This window comes from Heptranchias perlo, chromosome 26 (assembly GCF_035084215.1).
Source record: "Heptranchias perlo isolate sHepPer1 chromosome 26, sHepPer1.hap1, whole genome shotgun sequence".
Classification (NCBI taxonomy): domain Eukaryota; kingdom Metazoa; phylum Chordata; class Chondrichthyes; order Hexanchiformes; family Hexanchidae; genus Heptranchias; species Heptranchias perlo.
In genome coordinates this window covers 30,525,693-30,543,893 of record NC_090350.1, presented here as the reverse complement: position 1 = coordinate 30,543,893, position 18,201 = coordinate 30,525,693, and the positions used below count along the sequence as shown (strand labels likewise).

The window sequence follows — 18,201 nt, the reverse complement described above, 5'->3', positions numbered from 1 at the left end:
TCCAGTCTATCCATGTAACTGAAGTCCCTCATCCCTGGAACAATTCTAGCAAATCTTTTCTGCACCCTCTCTAAGGCCTTCACATCCTTCCTAAAGTACAGTGCCCAGAATTGGACATGATACTCCAATTGTGGCCGAACTAGTGTTTTATAAAGGTTCAACATAACTTCCTTGCTTTTGTACTTTATGCCTCTATTTATAAAGCCCAGGATCCTGTATGCTTTTTTCACTGCTTTCTCAATCTGTCCTGCCACCTTCAAAGATTTGTGCACATATACCCCCAGGTCTCTCTGTTCCTGCACCTCCTTTAGAATTGTACCATTTAGTTTATATTGGCTCTCCTCATTCTTCCTGTCAAAATGTATCACTTCGCAATTCTCTGCATTAAATTTCATCTGCCATGTGTCCGCCCATTCCACCAGCCTGTCGATGTCCTCTTGAAGTCTATTACTATCCTCCTCACTGTTTACACAAGTTTTGTGTCATCTGCAAATTTTGAAATTGTGCCCTGTACACCCATGTCCAAGTCATCAATATATATCAAAAAAAGCAGTGGTCCTAGTCCCGACCCCTGGGGAACACCACTGTATAACTTCCTCCAGTCCGAGAAACAACCATTCACCACTACTCTCTGTTTCCTGTCACTTAGCCAATTTCGTACCCATGCTGCCACTGCCCCTTTTATTCCATGGGCTTCAATTTTGATGACAAGCCTATTGTATGGCACTTCATCAAACACCTTTTGAAAGTCCACAGACACAACAACAACCACATTGCCCTCATTAACCCTCTGTTACCGCATCAAAAAACTCAATCAAGTCAGTTAAACATGATTTACTTTTAACAAATCCATGCTGGCTTTTCTTTATTAATCCACACTTGTTCAAGTGACTGTTAATTCTGTCCTAGATTATCGATTCTAAAAGCTTCTCTACCACTGAGGTTAAACTGATTGACCTGTAGTTGCTGGGTTTACCCTTAGACCCTTTTTTAAACAAGGGTGTAATGTTTGCAATTCTCCAGTCCTCTGGCACTACCCCTGTATCTAAGGAGGTTTGGAAGATTATGGCCAGCACCTCTGCAATTTCCACCCAAACTTTCCTCAGCAACTTCGGATGCATCCCATCCGGACTGGGTAACTTATCTATTTTAAGTACAGACAGTCTTTCTAGTACCTCACCTTTACCAATTTTTAGCCCATCCAGTATTTCAACTACCTCATCTTTTACTGTGACTTGGGCACCATCTTCATTGGTAAAGACAAATGCAAAGTACTCATTTAGTACCTCAGTCATGCCCTCTGCCTCCATGTGCAGCTCTCCTTTTAGACATAAAACATTCAAAACAGTGAGTCGCTATTAGAATATAACAAATGCTGAAAGGAATTAGCAGCCTGAAAGTCCTGCTTGAACTAGTTGTGAGGTTTAATTTTTAGAATATATTTGGCACTTCTAAACTTAGTTCTTTTTCAAAACAAAACCAGTAACAAACTGAGTGTAGTCCCTTTATGGTGGGTAGGTCAGATGTTCCAGTCATAGAAAGGTGTGATATTCCAATTGACTTGGAATGAATATTGAGGGTGCCAAATATAGTTCACAATTACCCATATGAGTTACCAATTTCAGAAGTGCCATTGTGGGAAGAAGTCATGTGCAGGCCAATTGCTTTCCTGTAGGCAAGTTATTCTAGGCCGCTCTCATGGAACTCCTACACATCGTTTACAGACAACATTGGCATAAGCCTGGGAGCAGATCACCTGTCTGTTCTTGTGGCTGGAGGTAGAGGGGTCCAGGATGATTTTAGATTTGGGAATGTGACCAAAAATAAATAATTTTTTGGTTGATTTGTGCCAACTGGGACAACAGATGGAACATCTCACAGGAGAGCGGTGTTAACCGAACTTTAGGTTAGGAACAGCTTGTATTGCCTAGCTTGCCAATTTGATCAACCATCACCAGCTCTCCCAGCTTATGATAGATGTGAGGGTGCAAGAATCTGCCAAAGAAACAAAAACATCCCGTAGAAATCAGACAGACCAAAAACAGATCCTATTAAAAAAAAAGCAAATCCAAGGAGTCAAAGGAATTAGACTTCTAATCCCAGCCACTTGAAAATTTTATAATTTGTTTTGCTGATCAGGAATCAATACTTTTCCACTCTTTGCACCCAGTGCCAGTGTTTCATTTGTTTCTGTTTTCTTTAAAAGTATTTACTTGGCTTTCCCATGTGGATAAATGCACCAAGTAGTGTGGCACTGAGACCAGAAAATTCTCAGGTTTCATCCCTGATCTGTGCCGAACTTGTTGTTCTCAGTCAGGGTGTCGGTGGAACCTCAACCTGGCTGGGCTGGAGAGGGCAAAGCTAAATCAGCCGCCGTTGTCATTCCTGCTTGCTATCCATTGACCACTGCTGGAAGATGCATGTGTAAATGTTGGATGAGGATAAGATTGTGGTAGACTGGGCTGTGGTTCTCCCCACATTTGAAAAGCCTGCGTGGGGATGATGGATGCCCGCGATCCTGACATGGAATTATACACCAGCTTGAGTAACTACTTTCAGGCGAGATGAGAAAATTAAAAAAAAACATTTTCTTGCCAAGTTGCCTTTATCTACTTTAAATCTGATTCTATAAAAAAAAGTTCATGTACACTTTTTTCATTGATATCACAATATTCCATTGTAGATTGCGAACCTGCTGAATTGTTTTTCAGAAACTCCATTTGCTTGACATTTTAAAAACTAATCACACAATCTAAACATGTTAAAATAGACCATTTTCCTGCAGCCTGGGGGCCCAGTTCTAATGGTGGTACAGTTGCTGTAACCTGCAAGCCCATGCATTTGGCAAATAACTTGCATCCATATTCTATGTGATTCTGGTATTATTGAAGAGAACTTTAGTCTCATGAGCACTGGTTGAAATAGTTGATACATTCAATCCATTAACCCACCTCTACTTCATCCAAGTTTCTTGATACAGTGCCTGTTTCAAAAGGTGCACATTACTGAAAATTGTAAACAATTTTACAACACCAAGTTATAGTCCAGCAATTTTATTTTAAATTCACAAGCTTTCGGAGATTTTCTCCTTCCTCCTGAAAATGTCACAGTGGCAGAATGTATTTAACTGGTTAAACCATTGACTCCTAGACCTCAGACTTATCACATACAACTGGACTTTGTACTGTGGGCGACATGTATTTAGTGGATAAATATAGAGTAACAATTGTCTGGCAATGAGTCACAAAGCTCCATGTCAGTACAGGATTCCAATAACGCCCTAAACCATAGAACAAAGCTGCAGCAGGGTGCGAGCTTCTCCTGTCTCCAAGATTGGATTGCAGCCTTTCATTCACAGGTACTTGTTATTTTAGGTGATATGTGGTAAGCATTTTTTTGCCTTGTTTTTGCATAGGCTGTGAGGAGACAAGCCCACTGAGAATTAAGGATATTGCTGAAGGGAGTAACAGTTGGAAAATTGTGGGCGATGTTGACACAAATTTCCTATATGCGTTCCCAGGGGGCAGGGCTCCCCCGCACGGGAGTGCAAACTCAGAAAATTAACCCCATAGTTTTTATCCTGCTCCTGTGGAACATGATAATTTGTATCACATCAGAATGAGGCAGAAAATAGAGAAATAACTGCAAGGCACAGGCAGTGGTAAAGAACCATCCAAACTAAAGCTGTTAAAACATTAAAAGGTTAAAGCATTAAAGCATTGAAACAAATATTCTGAGCTTATTGTATTGTTTGAAATGAAAGGGGGGGATTTTAATTGTCAGTGGGTTCCAGTGGAAAATCCCTGGTTAGTTTCCTTTCCACCTGCGGCAATATAGGAACTTGGCGATTTTAACCACGAGTCTCATTAATATGGCGCCAGTGCTCTTCCCGCTCATTCTGGGCAGGAAGTTTATGGGAAGCAGATCTTGGCTGCCCACCGGCACTCAGATAAGTGTGGGAAAGGGTGTTCCAGGCATAGGGACAAGGGGGAGGGTCGAGGGGGTGGGAAAAGAGTCCGGGGCACGGTAGACCTAAATGTTCCTTGCAGTTGCCTAGAAGAGCAATCCTGCTCCTCCTGGCCCCACAAAGAGTAATAAACTTACCCGAGGGCCTCTTCAGCCTCCCGTTTGTCTTCACACTGGCCTTTCCCTGACGGCAGAGATGCAACGACTTCTCTGCTCAGGCCCAAGATACTCTCGCCGTTGGGGCCTGATGAAGTCATCGCACACTGATGAGCATATGTTAATTAGGACCCTGCCAGCTTTGGGGGAGCAGCTTCGTCACGTTCAGAAGCTTCCGTCAAAATTGGAACCGACGGGATCCAGGCAGCTTTCCAGCGGGTAAGAAACCCAGGGCCACTTTAACTGCCCACCCGCCTGGTTTCCACCAGTGAATAGGGTTAAAATCCCTCCAAATTTTTTTTGTGTCACTGAAGAGGACTAATGATTGTGGCAGGGCCTGAGGGGGATGTTTATGTGGCATTCTGAGGTTGGAGGCAGTCAGGCCTCGAGCATAGAAATAACCACCTGATTTGATTGGTTCATCTTATTGCAATTGGTGGTTCCAGGTTGGTGTTCAAGGTGTCACTCAGTGGAGACTCAACTTTGGGAAAACCTCCCCAATGCAGCACTATGTTAATAATAGCTGCAGAAATAAAAGGGGTGGCGGGAGGGGAAATGTCTTTTGTGATCATGTAAATCAGAGAAAAAGGAAGTTGGGTTGGGAGGCGGGAAGAATACCTAAGTAAATACGTTTAGTATTTACACTGGAAGCAAATAATTTTTTAAAAATTTGTTCATGGGATGTGAGCATCACTGGCAAGGCCAGCATTTATTGCCCATCCCTAATTGCCCTTGAGAAGGTGGTGGTGAGCCGCCTTCTTGAACCGCTGCAGTCCGTGTGGTGAAGGTTCTCCCACAGTGCTGTTAGGAAGGGAGTTCGAGGATTTTGACCCAGCGACAATGAAGGAATGGCGATATATTTCCAAGTTGGGATGGTGTGTGACTTGGAGGGGAACGTGCAGGCGGTGTTGTTCTCATGTGCCTGCTGCTCTTGTCCTTCTAGGTGGTAGAGGTCGTGGGTTTGGGAGGTGCTGTTGAAGAAGCTTTGGCGAGTTGCTGCAGTGCATCCTGTGGATGGTACGCACTGCAGCCACTGTGCGCCGGTGGTGGAGGGAGTGAATGTTTAGGGTGGTGGATGGGGTGCCAATCAAGCGGGCTGCTTTGTCCTGGATGGTGTCGAGCTTCTTGAGTGTTGTTGGAGCTGCACTTATCCAGGCAAGTGGAGAGTATTCCATCACACTCCTGACTTGTGCTTTGTCGATGGTGGAAAGGCTTTGGGGAGTCAGAAGGTGAGTCACTCGCCGCAGAATACCCAGTTTCTGACCTGCTCTTGTAGCCACAGTATTTATTAAGTTTCTGGTCAATGGTGACCCCCAGGATGTTGATACTAAAAATCCACTGAGGGAAAGTGGAGCAATGTGAACAATCAAAAGTAAGATATGTTAGAGACGGAAGCAGAAACAAATTTAGTTGCATCTTAAGCAAGTTTTGTCAAATGGTGGATAAATTGTGCTGCAAGTATTATTTCTACGAATAACTATTGCCGGGAAGTTCCTTGGGGCTCCTCCCGCTCCGCTGCCATAATTTTGGTGGAAGTTTAGCGTAAACCCTGTTTACAGGCACGAATGGGGTTTCTGCCAAAGTTACGGCAGCAGAGCGGGAGATGCCTCGGCAAGTCCTGTCCGCAAGCAGCAGGAGATCAACTAGAGTGAAACATTTTCATCAATCACTGTTCCATTTTGTTTATTTTTCTGATGCCTGCACTCAAGCAGCACTTGGACTGATTTACATACACCTCTGACATCGATTGTCTCATGTAGCTGCATGAATTATGTGCTGAAATGGGCTTTGTGCGGACTCGTTCATCAAGCAAGTACAGCTAATTCCAACACTGTCCAGTTTAATGAGATGTGTTAATTATTCGCAGCTACAGCTTGAATAGAATCAAGCTCAGACTTTCAGATCATGAATATCATTGTAAAGGTTTTAGAGTTAGTGATTATGGAACACTATATCAATATGTCTGAAGAAAGAGCACACTACCAAACCACTAATGGCATTAATTGATTGTAAGATCAGACTAATCGTAAATGGTTTTGTGTAAATTGAAGATACCTGCTTAAAAGATATACAGATTCTATTCTGTGCTGTCATGCATTTCAGTCCTTCAGGAACATTTTAAGTACTGGATAGAACCACTTCTCACATACACGGTATTTTTTGGTTCTTTTGCTCATCTGCCAGCCTTGTGACAATTTCGGTAAATGGACCATGTCCCGTACAATTTGAAATCTGCGCCCATTCATTTTGTGGAACTGCAACAGATTTAACAATAATCGCAAATGCACTAAGTTGCATACAGGAATTTAGATAGGACGTCTACATATTTAATATATTTGGATAAGCGGAAATATTACACACAGATCACTGATTCAGCAGGCTAAATCAAAAAAAGTTTTAAAAAATCAGACCGAGAGTTATAAAATTCATTGAATTAGACTGATACTGGAGTAACATACAATGATAATTTATAATTAGTTCACCAAAGTTCTCAGCATCCCTTCTCCAGCAGTTAGAACAGTTTCTTGAAATGAAACTAAGTCCTCAATACTGCACAGTGAAAGATAACAGTCCAGACTTCTCGCTGCACTTGGCAACAGAATGTAATTTTGAACTAGGTCTCTCAGGAGGGAATTTCTTTAGCCTAAACATCCTTCAAAATTTACGGCAGACAAAGAATCTGCAGATAGACCCATTTTTATCTGCTAATTTATTTGAAGAGGGAGAACAGATGAATTTAAAGATATTACCAAACAAAATACAATGAAATGGCATTTTAGGACAATCCATGACCACTTACCCACATACGAGTTAACCAGTTTTAACACACAACTGCAATGAAACCACATTTTAGTCTAACTTTACACAACAATGAACTTCAAATGAGCCATTCCTGATTCAGAATTGAATGACTAGGACCAATCAATAGAACTCCCTTAACATTGACCAATTCATAGGTCCAGAATGGGCAGAGCCCATGGGGGGGCGATCTCTCTGGCTGGCTGCCTCTCTTCCACGGCATTGGGTGGACTTGGAGGGGGTGCCTTGGAGAGGGTACATGCGGTGTCCTCTGGTACGATTGAAGCCTCCTGTGACCGGTGGGAACTAAAGGGTAGAGTGTCTTCTGGGCACTCCTAACGGCCCAGATTTTGCTGTAGCAGGGCATCTAATGGCGTCTGCTGTTAGTTAGACATGTCCGTGTAGGTTTAGGTTTTAAACTTTTTGCGTGGCAAGTTGCTGGAAGTACGAGCTGATAACGTCACAGCGAGGGAAACTGGGCAAGCAACTGGATATCTCCTTAATCAATCAGATTGAAAGCTTGAGAAATAAACAGCGTAAGGACTGAGAAGGAAGTGTAAGTTAATGTGAGTGAATTCAATGTCAAATCAGGTACAGAAAGAGAAATAGAGAGAGAGAAAGAAAGATTAGATTAAGAGAAAGAAAAAAGAGACAGAAAGGAAAAGTAAAAAAATAAACATTTTAAATTTCACATTTTTAAAATCTCCAATAATAATTAAAATCTGAAGGAATAAGGCTCCACACTTGTAATAGTTAATTTTCAAGGCCAGTGATGTTGACTGGCAGTAATTTACACTTATCACGTTGTTAAAAGGGTACTTACACTTGAAATGACAAGACTTAACTTTCTGTTTTATTCATTTAGTTCATATCTACTGCGCAAATACAGCAACTTCATGCATTTCAATGGTGAGCCAGACAGCGAGATGCTGTTTTTGTGAAGCTACCAGTGATGCAACTCGGACAGCAACTTTTGGATATTCAACATTTAACCGCGCATCTGCCCCTCACCTGAAGTTGCTGCACCATTTGTGCATAAATAATGTTGAGTGCCGTTAGCCTCACTGTTGTTTTGACAGCAAAGTCTGGCCCAATATTAGAATTTAATTGTTTAATCATTTCAAGTTGTTTCTTCTGTTGCTTTCTTAAGCGTATTATTTCAGTTGGACTTTTTGTTTATTTTAGTATATTAGTGGTGCCCTAGGGCACTTGTTGCAATGATTTCATGTTTTTGTTTGGTGACACCAGGGCAACTCTGTGTCCACCCTGGTTTAGTGTAAAAAGGCCCATCCCATTAACACCTGCTATACACAGGAGCTGGCCATTAGATTCAGCTCGTTTCCCCATTACAAAAGCAAGAAACCCTCTTTAACATAATGAAGGAAAGAAGAAAGACTTATATTTATAGGGTGCCTTTCACATCTTCAGGATGTCCCAAAGCACTTCACGACCAATTAATTACTTCAGAAGAGTAGTCACTATGTTTTTTGTAGGCAAACATGGCTGCCAATTTGATCATAAGGTCCCACAAACAGCAATGAGATGAATGACCACTTAATCTGTTTTGGTGATGTCAGTGATGAATGTTGATCAGGACACTGGGAGTCCTCCCTGCTCTTTTTTTAAAAAGTGCCATGGGATCTTATATGTCCACCTGAACAGACTTCCATTTAACATCTCATCTGAAAGACGACACCTCTGACAATGCAGCAGTCTCTCAGTATTGCACTGAAGTGTTAGCTTAGATTATGTGCTTAAATCCTGGAGTAGGTCTTGAACCTGTAATATTCTGACTTAGAGGCATGGAATGCTGTCAATGAACCAAGTTGACAAGCACAATAATATAAAAGAGAACAGTAGCTTTCAAAACGTAGGATACCACCAGCAATACAGTCTGAGCACTAAATTTCACTGTCTCTGTCTGCAGACTCGTAAGTATTGTGTTTCCTGATCTGCCAGGTACCTGTACACGTTAGATATCAATGAAGGTTGTGGGATCCTCCAGCCTGATCAGACTCTGGAAATCTTGATGAGACAATTGGACCCAGAAGTGATGAACCAGTTCTTCCTGAAAGATGGTGTTATTGCTGATGATGTCACTCAGGTACTAATCCTTTGAAGAAGCTACAACTTCATAAGACTATTTGTAACATAGAAAATGTTGTGCTTATCAGTCTTGCAGTCTTTGGACTGAGAACAATTTTAAAAGCCCTACCCTGTAAAAATAGCCCTGTAAAAATGTTGAAGTTGGTATAGAATGAGTGAAAAGTTCTATTTTTATTCACCTCACACACATTCCACTCACAAAATGGATCATAATGAATGTTTCACAACTGATTTATTTTTTGTTCATATTGCTTTGTGCCCTGGTGATCCAGCGACATTCTCGATCAAATATCATGTTTTAAAAAGTTTTTTTTCATGATCTGTTGGAAGCACATTTCCACGTATGAACACACTTTCTCGTAGTGTAGTCGTGATCAGCTTTGCTTCCATGACCCTGAGTAATGCACGTGTCCTGGATCATTAGTGGAACAGGAAAAGTGGAGGAGAAACACTTCCCCACAGGAAGGGAAGGCAAGGCAGAAGTTAAGAACATAAGAAATAGGAGCAGGAGTAGGCCAATCGGCCCCTCGAGCCTGCTCCGCCATTCAATAAGATCATGGCTGATCTGATCCTAACCTCAAATCTAAATTCGTGTCCAATTTCCTGCCCGCTCCCCGTAACCCCGAATTCCCTTTACTTCTAGGAAACTGTCTATTTCTGTTTTAAATTTATTCAATGATGTAGCTTCCACAGCTTCCTGGGGCAGCAAATTCCACAGACCCACTACCCTCTGAGTGAAGAAGTTTCTCCTCATCTCAGTTTTGAAAGAGCAGCCCCTTATTCTAAGATTATGCCCCCTAGTTCTAGTTTCACCCATCCTTGGGAACATCCTTACCGCATCCACCCGATCAAGCCCCTTCACAATCTTATATGTTTCAATAAGATCGCCTCTCATTCTTCTGAACTCCAATGAGTAGAGTCCCAATCTACTCAACCTCTCTTCATATGTCCGCCCCCTCATCCCCGGGATTAACCGAGTGAACCTTCTTTGTACTGCCTCGAGAGCAAGTATGTCTTTTCTTAAGTATGGAGACCAAAACTGTATGCAGTATTCCAGGTGCGGTCTCACCAATACCTCCCTGTTTTTATATTCTATCCCCCTAGCAATAAAAGCCAACATTCCGTTGGCCTTCTTGATCACCTGCTGCACCTGCATACTAACTTTTTGATTTTCTTGCACTAGGACCCCCAGATCCCTTTGTACTGCAGTACTTTCCAGTTTCTCGCCATTAAGATAATAACTTGCTTTCTGATTTTTCCTGCCAAAGTGCATAACCTCACATTTTCCAATATTGTACTGCATCTGCCAAATCTCCGCCCACTCACCCAGCCTGTCTATATCCCCTTGTAGGTTTTTTATGTCCTCCTCACTCTCTACTTTCCCTCCCATCTTTGTATCATCTGCAAACTTTGATATGTTACACTCGGTCCCCTCCTCTAAATCATTAATATAGATTGTAAAGAGCTGGGGACCCAGCACCGACCCCTGCGGAACACCACTGGCCACTGGTTGCCAGTCCGAGAATGAACCATCTATCCCAAGTCTCTGCTTCCTGTTAGATAACCAATCCTCCACCCATGCCAGAATATTACCCCCAATCCAGAGTTTGAGTCACCTCCGCTCATATTCATCATCTCTTTGTCACAGCAGCAACAGAGGGCGAGAGCAGGTTGTCTTCCCACCTCTCAGGTTAGGAATGGTACATGGTGAGAGGAGCAACCAGAGAGATAACCAAATTACTGTAATATGATCGGGGCGGGGGGGGGGGGGGAATGCAAACAAAGTAACTCATTTGGTTTTATGTCAGCAAATTGCTACTTCAAGCACTTGTTGGCCTCAATTCAGAATTGGACATATGTGATGAAAGGATATAATAAATGTCAGCCAGTATCTTATAAGGTTTAGTGCACAATAATGTAGTCTATATTGACATTATGACAAAAAAGTAATTTTTATATTGAATAATGCGTGAAAATGTCAGCATTTTATTTTTAGACCATTAGTTCTCTCCGTACAGACATTTCATGGCATTGTTTCCGTCAAGCTGAGAGGAATGCAAAGAAAATATTATAAATGGACATTAAATACTGCTTTTCCAATAATGAAATATAGGTCTGTACTACACATTGCCTTGTGTTAAATAATAATCCATCTTTAAAAAATAATGAACTAGAAACTGATATTACTACTGGCCAGAATTAGAGTACAGAATCCTAAATTCTTTATCACTTTGGTTTTATTTATTCATTTACTACTCAAGCAAATGATTTAGTGCAACAAAAACAAACAAGATAAAAATAGGTGTGGCCTGGTGTAGTGGATATTTTCTTTTCAAGTGTAGGTCAGTCCCAGTCAGTTTCTCACCACTCTGGCACCTCAATTTTAATCAGAAGTGTGTTTTAAAGTGATGCCATTCTGTCTCTTTGCTTCTAACAGCGAGGGAGGTTTACAGCTGGCTACTGGAACAGTTGGTCTGACATTCAGCACACATCCACTCTGCTCACTGGCACAATTCAGTCAGACTCTAATTTCAGAATAAAACGGAGTATTTGCGGATTGTAAGACCAGTTGTTGCAGTAACCATGTGGGATTGTCCTTCAGTGATAGATGGGTGGATTTACTTTTATATATATTTCAGCTAGATATATTCCTTTACCTATGTATTTTATCCCATACCTTTTTAAAGCTGAGAATACACAGCAAGATAATATGCAGCATATACCAGTTTGGAGGGATTTGCCTGGTTGGGGTGGGGATATGGAGTGTAGCAGCACGTGGGGGTAGTCCTGAGGTTTGGTAGAACTGATGCGGGGGTGAAAGGGTTTGGCAGCACTGTGCAGGAGAGAACTTGGAAACTGGTAGAACTGGGGCGGGGGAAGGAAAATGGAGTTTGACTCACTAGTAGATTCCTGGGGGTCTATCAACAGTTAAGGATGGGGCACAAGTCTAACGCACTTCTGTGTCTGGCATGTAGAATTAAAGGTTTTATGATGAATTCCTGGAGAATAAATAAATACTGTTATAATTTGATAAATGAGTACCACAGCTGCATAAATTAATAGACAGATTCCATCTCGATGTCTCTGTCAGTGCCTTTCTGGAACACATGGCTGCTTTAATAATATATTTTATTTTCAAACAGCAACATTCAGTCAGCAATTTTGCTTCTCTTTGAAAGTTGGGGAAAAGAGCAGGGCTGTAATCAGTATCTTCTGTAAATGTCAGTCATGAAAACTTTCAGAGATTACCTCAAAAAACATAATTTGGCCAAAATAAAAGTCCTAAAGTATTTTGCTTTCAGGTTTTGTTCCAGAAGAAAAAAATAATTATCAGGTTAATTTACAAAAAAAAATGTAATTACCTGACATAGCTTCTGGGATTTTGCACAATTAATCACCCACATCAGTTGGATAAACAAACCTTATGGAAACAGGGATTTGTTTTCAAATGTAAACAGTGTCTACATTTATTTGGCTTTCTCAGCTTACCACATTTTCTGAAGTAATAAATTAAGTTAATAGTTTTTATTTAGAAGTTTAGCTGAAAACCTACTTAAATTCATTATTCAATTTGTATTCAGATAATTTTTAAAAATACACAAACTGAAATACTGTTATATACAAATTTGATCTAGGAACAAAGGAACAGGAGGAGGCCATTCAGCCCCTCGAGCCTGCACCACCATTCAATTAGGTCATGACTGATCAGTACCTCAACTCCATTTACCTTAGCTCTTTGATACCCTTACCCAACAAAAATCTATCAATCTCAGTCTTGAAAGCTCCAATTGTCCCAACATCCACAGCCTTTGGGGGAGAGAATTCCAGATTTCTACTAATCTTTGTAAATATTTTTATTGTTTGGAATTCAAAGAGAAAGAAAAGCTTCCACAGGTGTGTAAGCAGTACGGTCTGTCATGTTTGAAATGGGTCTCGGTCTGTATCTGTTTTTCTCTCTCTCACATGGACACACAAACATATATATGCACCCACAGTCTCTCAGCTTTAAAAAGAACACTCAACATAACTAACTGAATAAATTGTGAAAGTAGTTCTCTAGGTTTTTTTGAAATTATTTCAAAAGAACAACATAAACAAATGCATACTGTTAGAGGCAGAAAAAAAACATCTTTCCAATTAGACAGACAAAATGCTACTGTTGCACACTCAGACTACGGAATCTGTCTTCGGTTAACGGAAAGTCACATGGTTAGATTCTGACTATCAGACGGCCAATATTGCTGACGTGAGGCCCGGTCCATTTTGAGGCTACTACCGCCCCGTTTACGCTGGCCGGCCGAAGTTAAAATCTACCCCATAGTCTCTGGACAAAAATATTAATCCAAGTCCAGGCCTTTGAGAGCGAGTGAGGCCATTGAGTGAAAACATCAATGAAGTTATCCCAAGACACAAAAGGCAACTTTATAGTTAAGTTCAATCATATTCTTGCGAAGCATCATTTTTGAATCCCTTTACGTTACAAGCCTTATTTTGGATTCTAGGAATTGGAGTCATCGAGGGGGGAAAAAAAATGACACACAAAAATCTTTACAAAAGCATTTTGAATGATTCGGTTGGTTTACCTTTTTCCTTTTACTGATAAATTCTCCCAACTGATCATTGTTTGTTTGTTTTCATAAACCTTTCGTGCTTCTCATTGGCTGTTTTCCAGCTGCTTTTCTGCAGTGAGAATCACACTGATGCATACTGGTAGATTCCGCACAGGCAAACACTCACACTGTGGCAACGTGGGAATTGCAGGCATGAGTGTAGCTTGTAACTTCCTTCAGATTTGGAATGAATAGCAATTCCAAAAACAGGATTTTGAGAGAGGCTAAGACCACCAAGTAAAATTGAAGTTACTCAAAGATACAAAGACAATTTTATAGGCAAATTTAATCACGTTATTGTGATATGTTTACTTTTCATGTTATTATGTTAGAAACCTTATTCTGAGCTCTGGATATTTGAATTTGAGAAAGAAAAATGGCAAATGAAAGGCTTTTGAAAAAAAATTAATCAATGTGATTGGTAGATTTTCATCATTTCTCATAGTTACTGCGTTTTTGATCTGTCACGGTCAAAATGATGTTGAAAGCCTTTTTGAAAGATTTGATTTTTTTTATTGGAAGATTTTCCTCAGAGCTCATAGTTTCTATGAACTAGGCTCTTTTTAAGAATATGAAATTTGAGTTAATCAATCAGAAATTTGCATGTAATCAGAAATTTGCATGTAATTTGGTATTCCAAAGTATGATGGCAGAGTGTGACAACAAAAATTGCACACAGACGTACTGCTTTCATAAAGGTAATGTATCTCCCGCGGTGTTGCTCACAAGAAGTCAGATGGTAGGCAATTATATGTAATAATTCGACATGTAAATGTAATTATATCTAATTATATGGAGTATATAAATATATATGCAAGTAGAAATGTATTTTAATGTGATTTAATACAAATGTAATTAATGTAATTAAATGTAATGATATATAAATTTGATTACATGCAATTTTGTTCCGATATATTTGTTTGTGCGTTGATGTGTTTTAGTTTTTCTTTTGGTTGTTGGTGTGTCTGTATTCGGTAATTGGTGTATGTTTGTCTGTGCTGTTAGTTTATAGTTTACATTTTTGTCATATGTTTGGGTTTTTGTATTTTCTGACTGTTAAGAGTTTTATTGGTTATAGGATTAACAAAGAGAATGGGAGTCTGACTGAGAGTGAGTCTGAAAGAGGGCGGGGAGAGAGGAGGCTGTGCAACGTTGCCGGGTGGGGAGGGCGCGATTGTGGCATTGGGTAGCTGGGCTGGAGTGCGAAAAGTTGAGAAGAGGAGGTTGCTTGGTGGGCAGGAAGTGGCGAAAGATTTGGACAGGCAGCTGGGAAATGGGACTGCTTTGTGGTGTGGATGAGATTTGGTGATAGAGCAAGAGAGAAGCAGAAGAGGTTAAGGGTGGAACGAGAACTGACTAGAATTTGCATGGTGTCATGGAGCCTGAGGTGGAAGAACATGGAGGGGGAGGGATTATAAAAAATGTGTTCTTGTTGGTATATTTTCCTCAACAGGGATAGTTACAGAGTCGTGCTGTATTTCTTTTTCAATTTTAGCCGATCAAAAGGTGTGATACCGAAGTCTGATATTGGAGGTGTGACACTCATAAGACAAAATGTGTGCAGTTGTACCACACACACACACACACACACACACACATTTTATTTAAAAAGTGACAACTTGAAAAAGTGCTTTCAGTTTAAAACACTCACGTCTCACACAAGTTATTGCTGACGATTAATTCCTACCTGTGAACAAGAGTCTTCTAGTGGAAGGCTGATAATTCTCGACAGTCAATATTCTTCGGTGGCATCATTCAGGGGTATCTTTAGTAAGTGTACTCACCAATCAGAATGGATATTGGCATAGCTCCCACACCTTCATCTTATAAGATATTAAGGGGAACGGATAGGGTGGATAGAGAGAAACTATTTCCGCTGGTTGGGGATTTTAGGAGTAGGGGGCACAGTCTAAAAATTAGAGCCAGACCTTTCAGGAGCAAGATTAGAAAACATTTCTACACACAAAAAGGGTGGTAGAAGTTTGGAACTCTCTTCCGCAAACGGCAATTGATACTAGTTCAATTGCTAAATTTAAATCTGAGATAGAATGCTTTTTGGCAACCAAAGGTATTAAGGGATATGGGCCAAAGGCAGGTATTTGGAGTTAGATCACAGATCAGCCATGATCTTATCATATGGCGGAGCAGGCACGAGGGGCTGAATGGCCTACTCCTGTTCCTATGTTACCTGCCAATCTACATGTGCACAGCAACGATTCGTTTTCTGCAGCCACAAAACTCAGTCAATTATAAATATAAATTTGCCTTGAAAAATTGGACATCATAATATATGGTCTCTACTATACAACAAAGGCACCTTCATATTTGGAACTGAAGCAACCACATACACACACAGGCAACACACAAATCAGTGATTGATTAAGGTAAGCACAGTTGGCATCTTGGGGCCTGACTCAACAATTGCATGGAAGGAGAAAATGTCACCATGGCTAGGACACCACACTCATGCTAACAAAGGGTTTTTATATATACGAGCAGAACTTCAAAACTTGGAAGTTAGCCTGGATATTAATTGGGGTTATTACTCATAATTTCAGACTAAAGGAGCTGAGGCTTTCTATGCTGTCCAGGCTAAATAAGTCACGGGTGACATAACTCTGCCCACAATTTACAAGTTGTGAACACTACAGGCCCAGTCTGACAGAATTATATGTTTTCATGGCCCATCTAAAGCAACTGACAAAACTTGTGTTGGGAAAATATGAAATTCAATGCTAAAGTCAGGCTTTATACAACGGCTATGAGGGGACTCGATAGGGTAGATGCTGAGAGGATGTTACCCCTCATGGGGGAATCTAAAACTAGGGGGCATAGTCTCAGAATAAGGGGTCGCCCATTTAAGACAGAAATGAGGAGGAATTTCTTCTCCCAGAGGGTCGTGAATCTTTGGAATTCTTTACCCCAAAAAGCTGTGGAGGCTGAGTCATTGAATACATTCAAGGCTGAGTCAGACACATTTTTGATCAGCAAGGGAGTCAAAGGATATGGGGAAAGGGCGGGAAAGTGGAGTTGAGGTAAAAATCAGATCAGCCATGATCTCATTAAATGGCGGAGCAGGCTTGAGAGGCCAAATGGCCTACTTCTGCTCCTATCTCTTATGGCTATCCCTCTAAAACAGTTTGTTAACACTGGTGTGACACAACATAGTCACAGAGCTATTTTCAGTTGTCGTAAGGAGCATTGCATGTCCAAATTTTACATTGCTCTCCTCAAATCAAATTTCAGTTAAAAACAAAGGGAAAATAGTCTGTTGAACTACAAAGCATCAGTTTTATTTTTGCTAGTTTTCTCACCTTCTCTCTTGAAAGTGTTGGCTTCTGATGGGGTACAATTGAACTCTTAATTATCACCTTCTCGTACCTCACTGAAATGGCCACTGACACCTCAGTTGAAATCAGCTAACTTAACATGACTGGGAATTGAACCTGGAACCTTCTGATATATATTAAAAGTCTCACAGAAAAGTACACACTTCTTGTAAATGTAACTTCCTCGAAAGTTTTTTTGTCACATCTTTCTGTCACACTTTAAATTACTATGTCTAGGGTATTTCTTCTACTTACCTCTGATTGGCTCATTCTACCCGCAATATCACTTAAGATAGGGCATAAATAGATCATATGATTTTAATTTGATATCATGTTACTTGAAAAAAATATCAAACTTTGAACTTTTCCTGGCGAACTTCAAAGTATGGTATTTTTATATATAATGTTACACTCCTCAAAAGATAATTTATTGTTTCGATCTTATTCAGTCTTCCACGTGAAAAACCTGGGGCTTTTATATAATTTTAATAAGCGTATCAAGAAACATACTATTATAGAGGAGATGGAGCTGAACAGAATTATATACAAAATGCAATACCTAGTGTGAAATTGAGCTTGGAAAGTTCAGTGAAACTACGTAAAAGATTACATTTTTTATTTTCACGGTTCTTTCAAATTCCAATATAAAATCAAGGACAGGCAGCATGGATTTGTTAAGGGAAGGTCGTGTCTGAGTAACTTGATTGAATTTTTTGAGGAGGTAACAAGGAGGGTCAATGAGGGTAGTGCGTTTGATGTAATCTACATGGATTTTAGCAAGGTTTTTGACAAGGTCCCACATGGCAGACTAGTCAGAAAAGTAAAAGCCCATGGGATCCAAGGGAAAGTCGCAAGGTGGATCCAAAATTGGTTCAGTGGCAGGAAGCAAAGGGTAATGGTCGATGGGTGTTTTTGTGACTGGAAGGCTGTTTCCAGTGGGGTCCCTTGTTTTTTGTGGTATATATAAATGATTTAGACCTAAATGTAAGGGGCATGATTAAGAAGTTTGCAGATGATACAAAAATTGGTCATGTGGTTGATAGTGAGGAGGAAAGCTGTAGACGGCAGGAAGATATCATTGAACTGGTCAGGTGAGCAGAAAAGTGGCAAATGGAATTCAATCCAGAGAAGTGTGAGGTAATGCATCTAGGGAGGGCAAACAAGGCAAGGGTATACACAATTAATGGGAGGATACTGAGAGGTGTAGAGGGACCTTGGAGTACATGTCCACAGAT

General features: G+C 40.6%; 1 protein-coding gene across 2 annotated transcripts in view; it reads left to right on the top strand.

The window, feature by feature from the left end:
- Positions 1–18,201, top strand: part of LOC137342852 (S-adenosylmethionine decarboxylase proenzyme-like) — a 55,682-nt gene that overhangs the window by 23,229 nt on the left and 14,252 nt on the right. For both annotated transcript variants that reach the window (XM_068007035.1, XM_068007034.1), the window contains one exon: positions 8,881–9,025. In XM_068007035.1, coding sequence (XP_067863136.1) covers positions 8,881–9,025 — 145 coding nt within the window. The remainder of the gene's footprint in view (positions 1–8,880; positions 9,026–18,201) is intronic.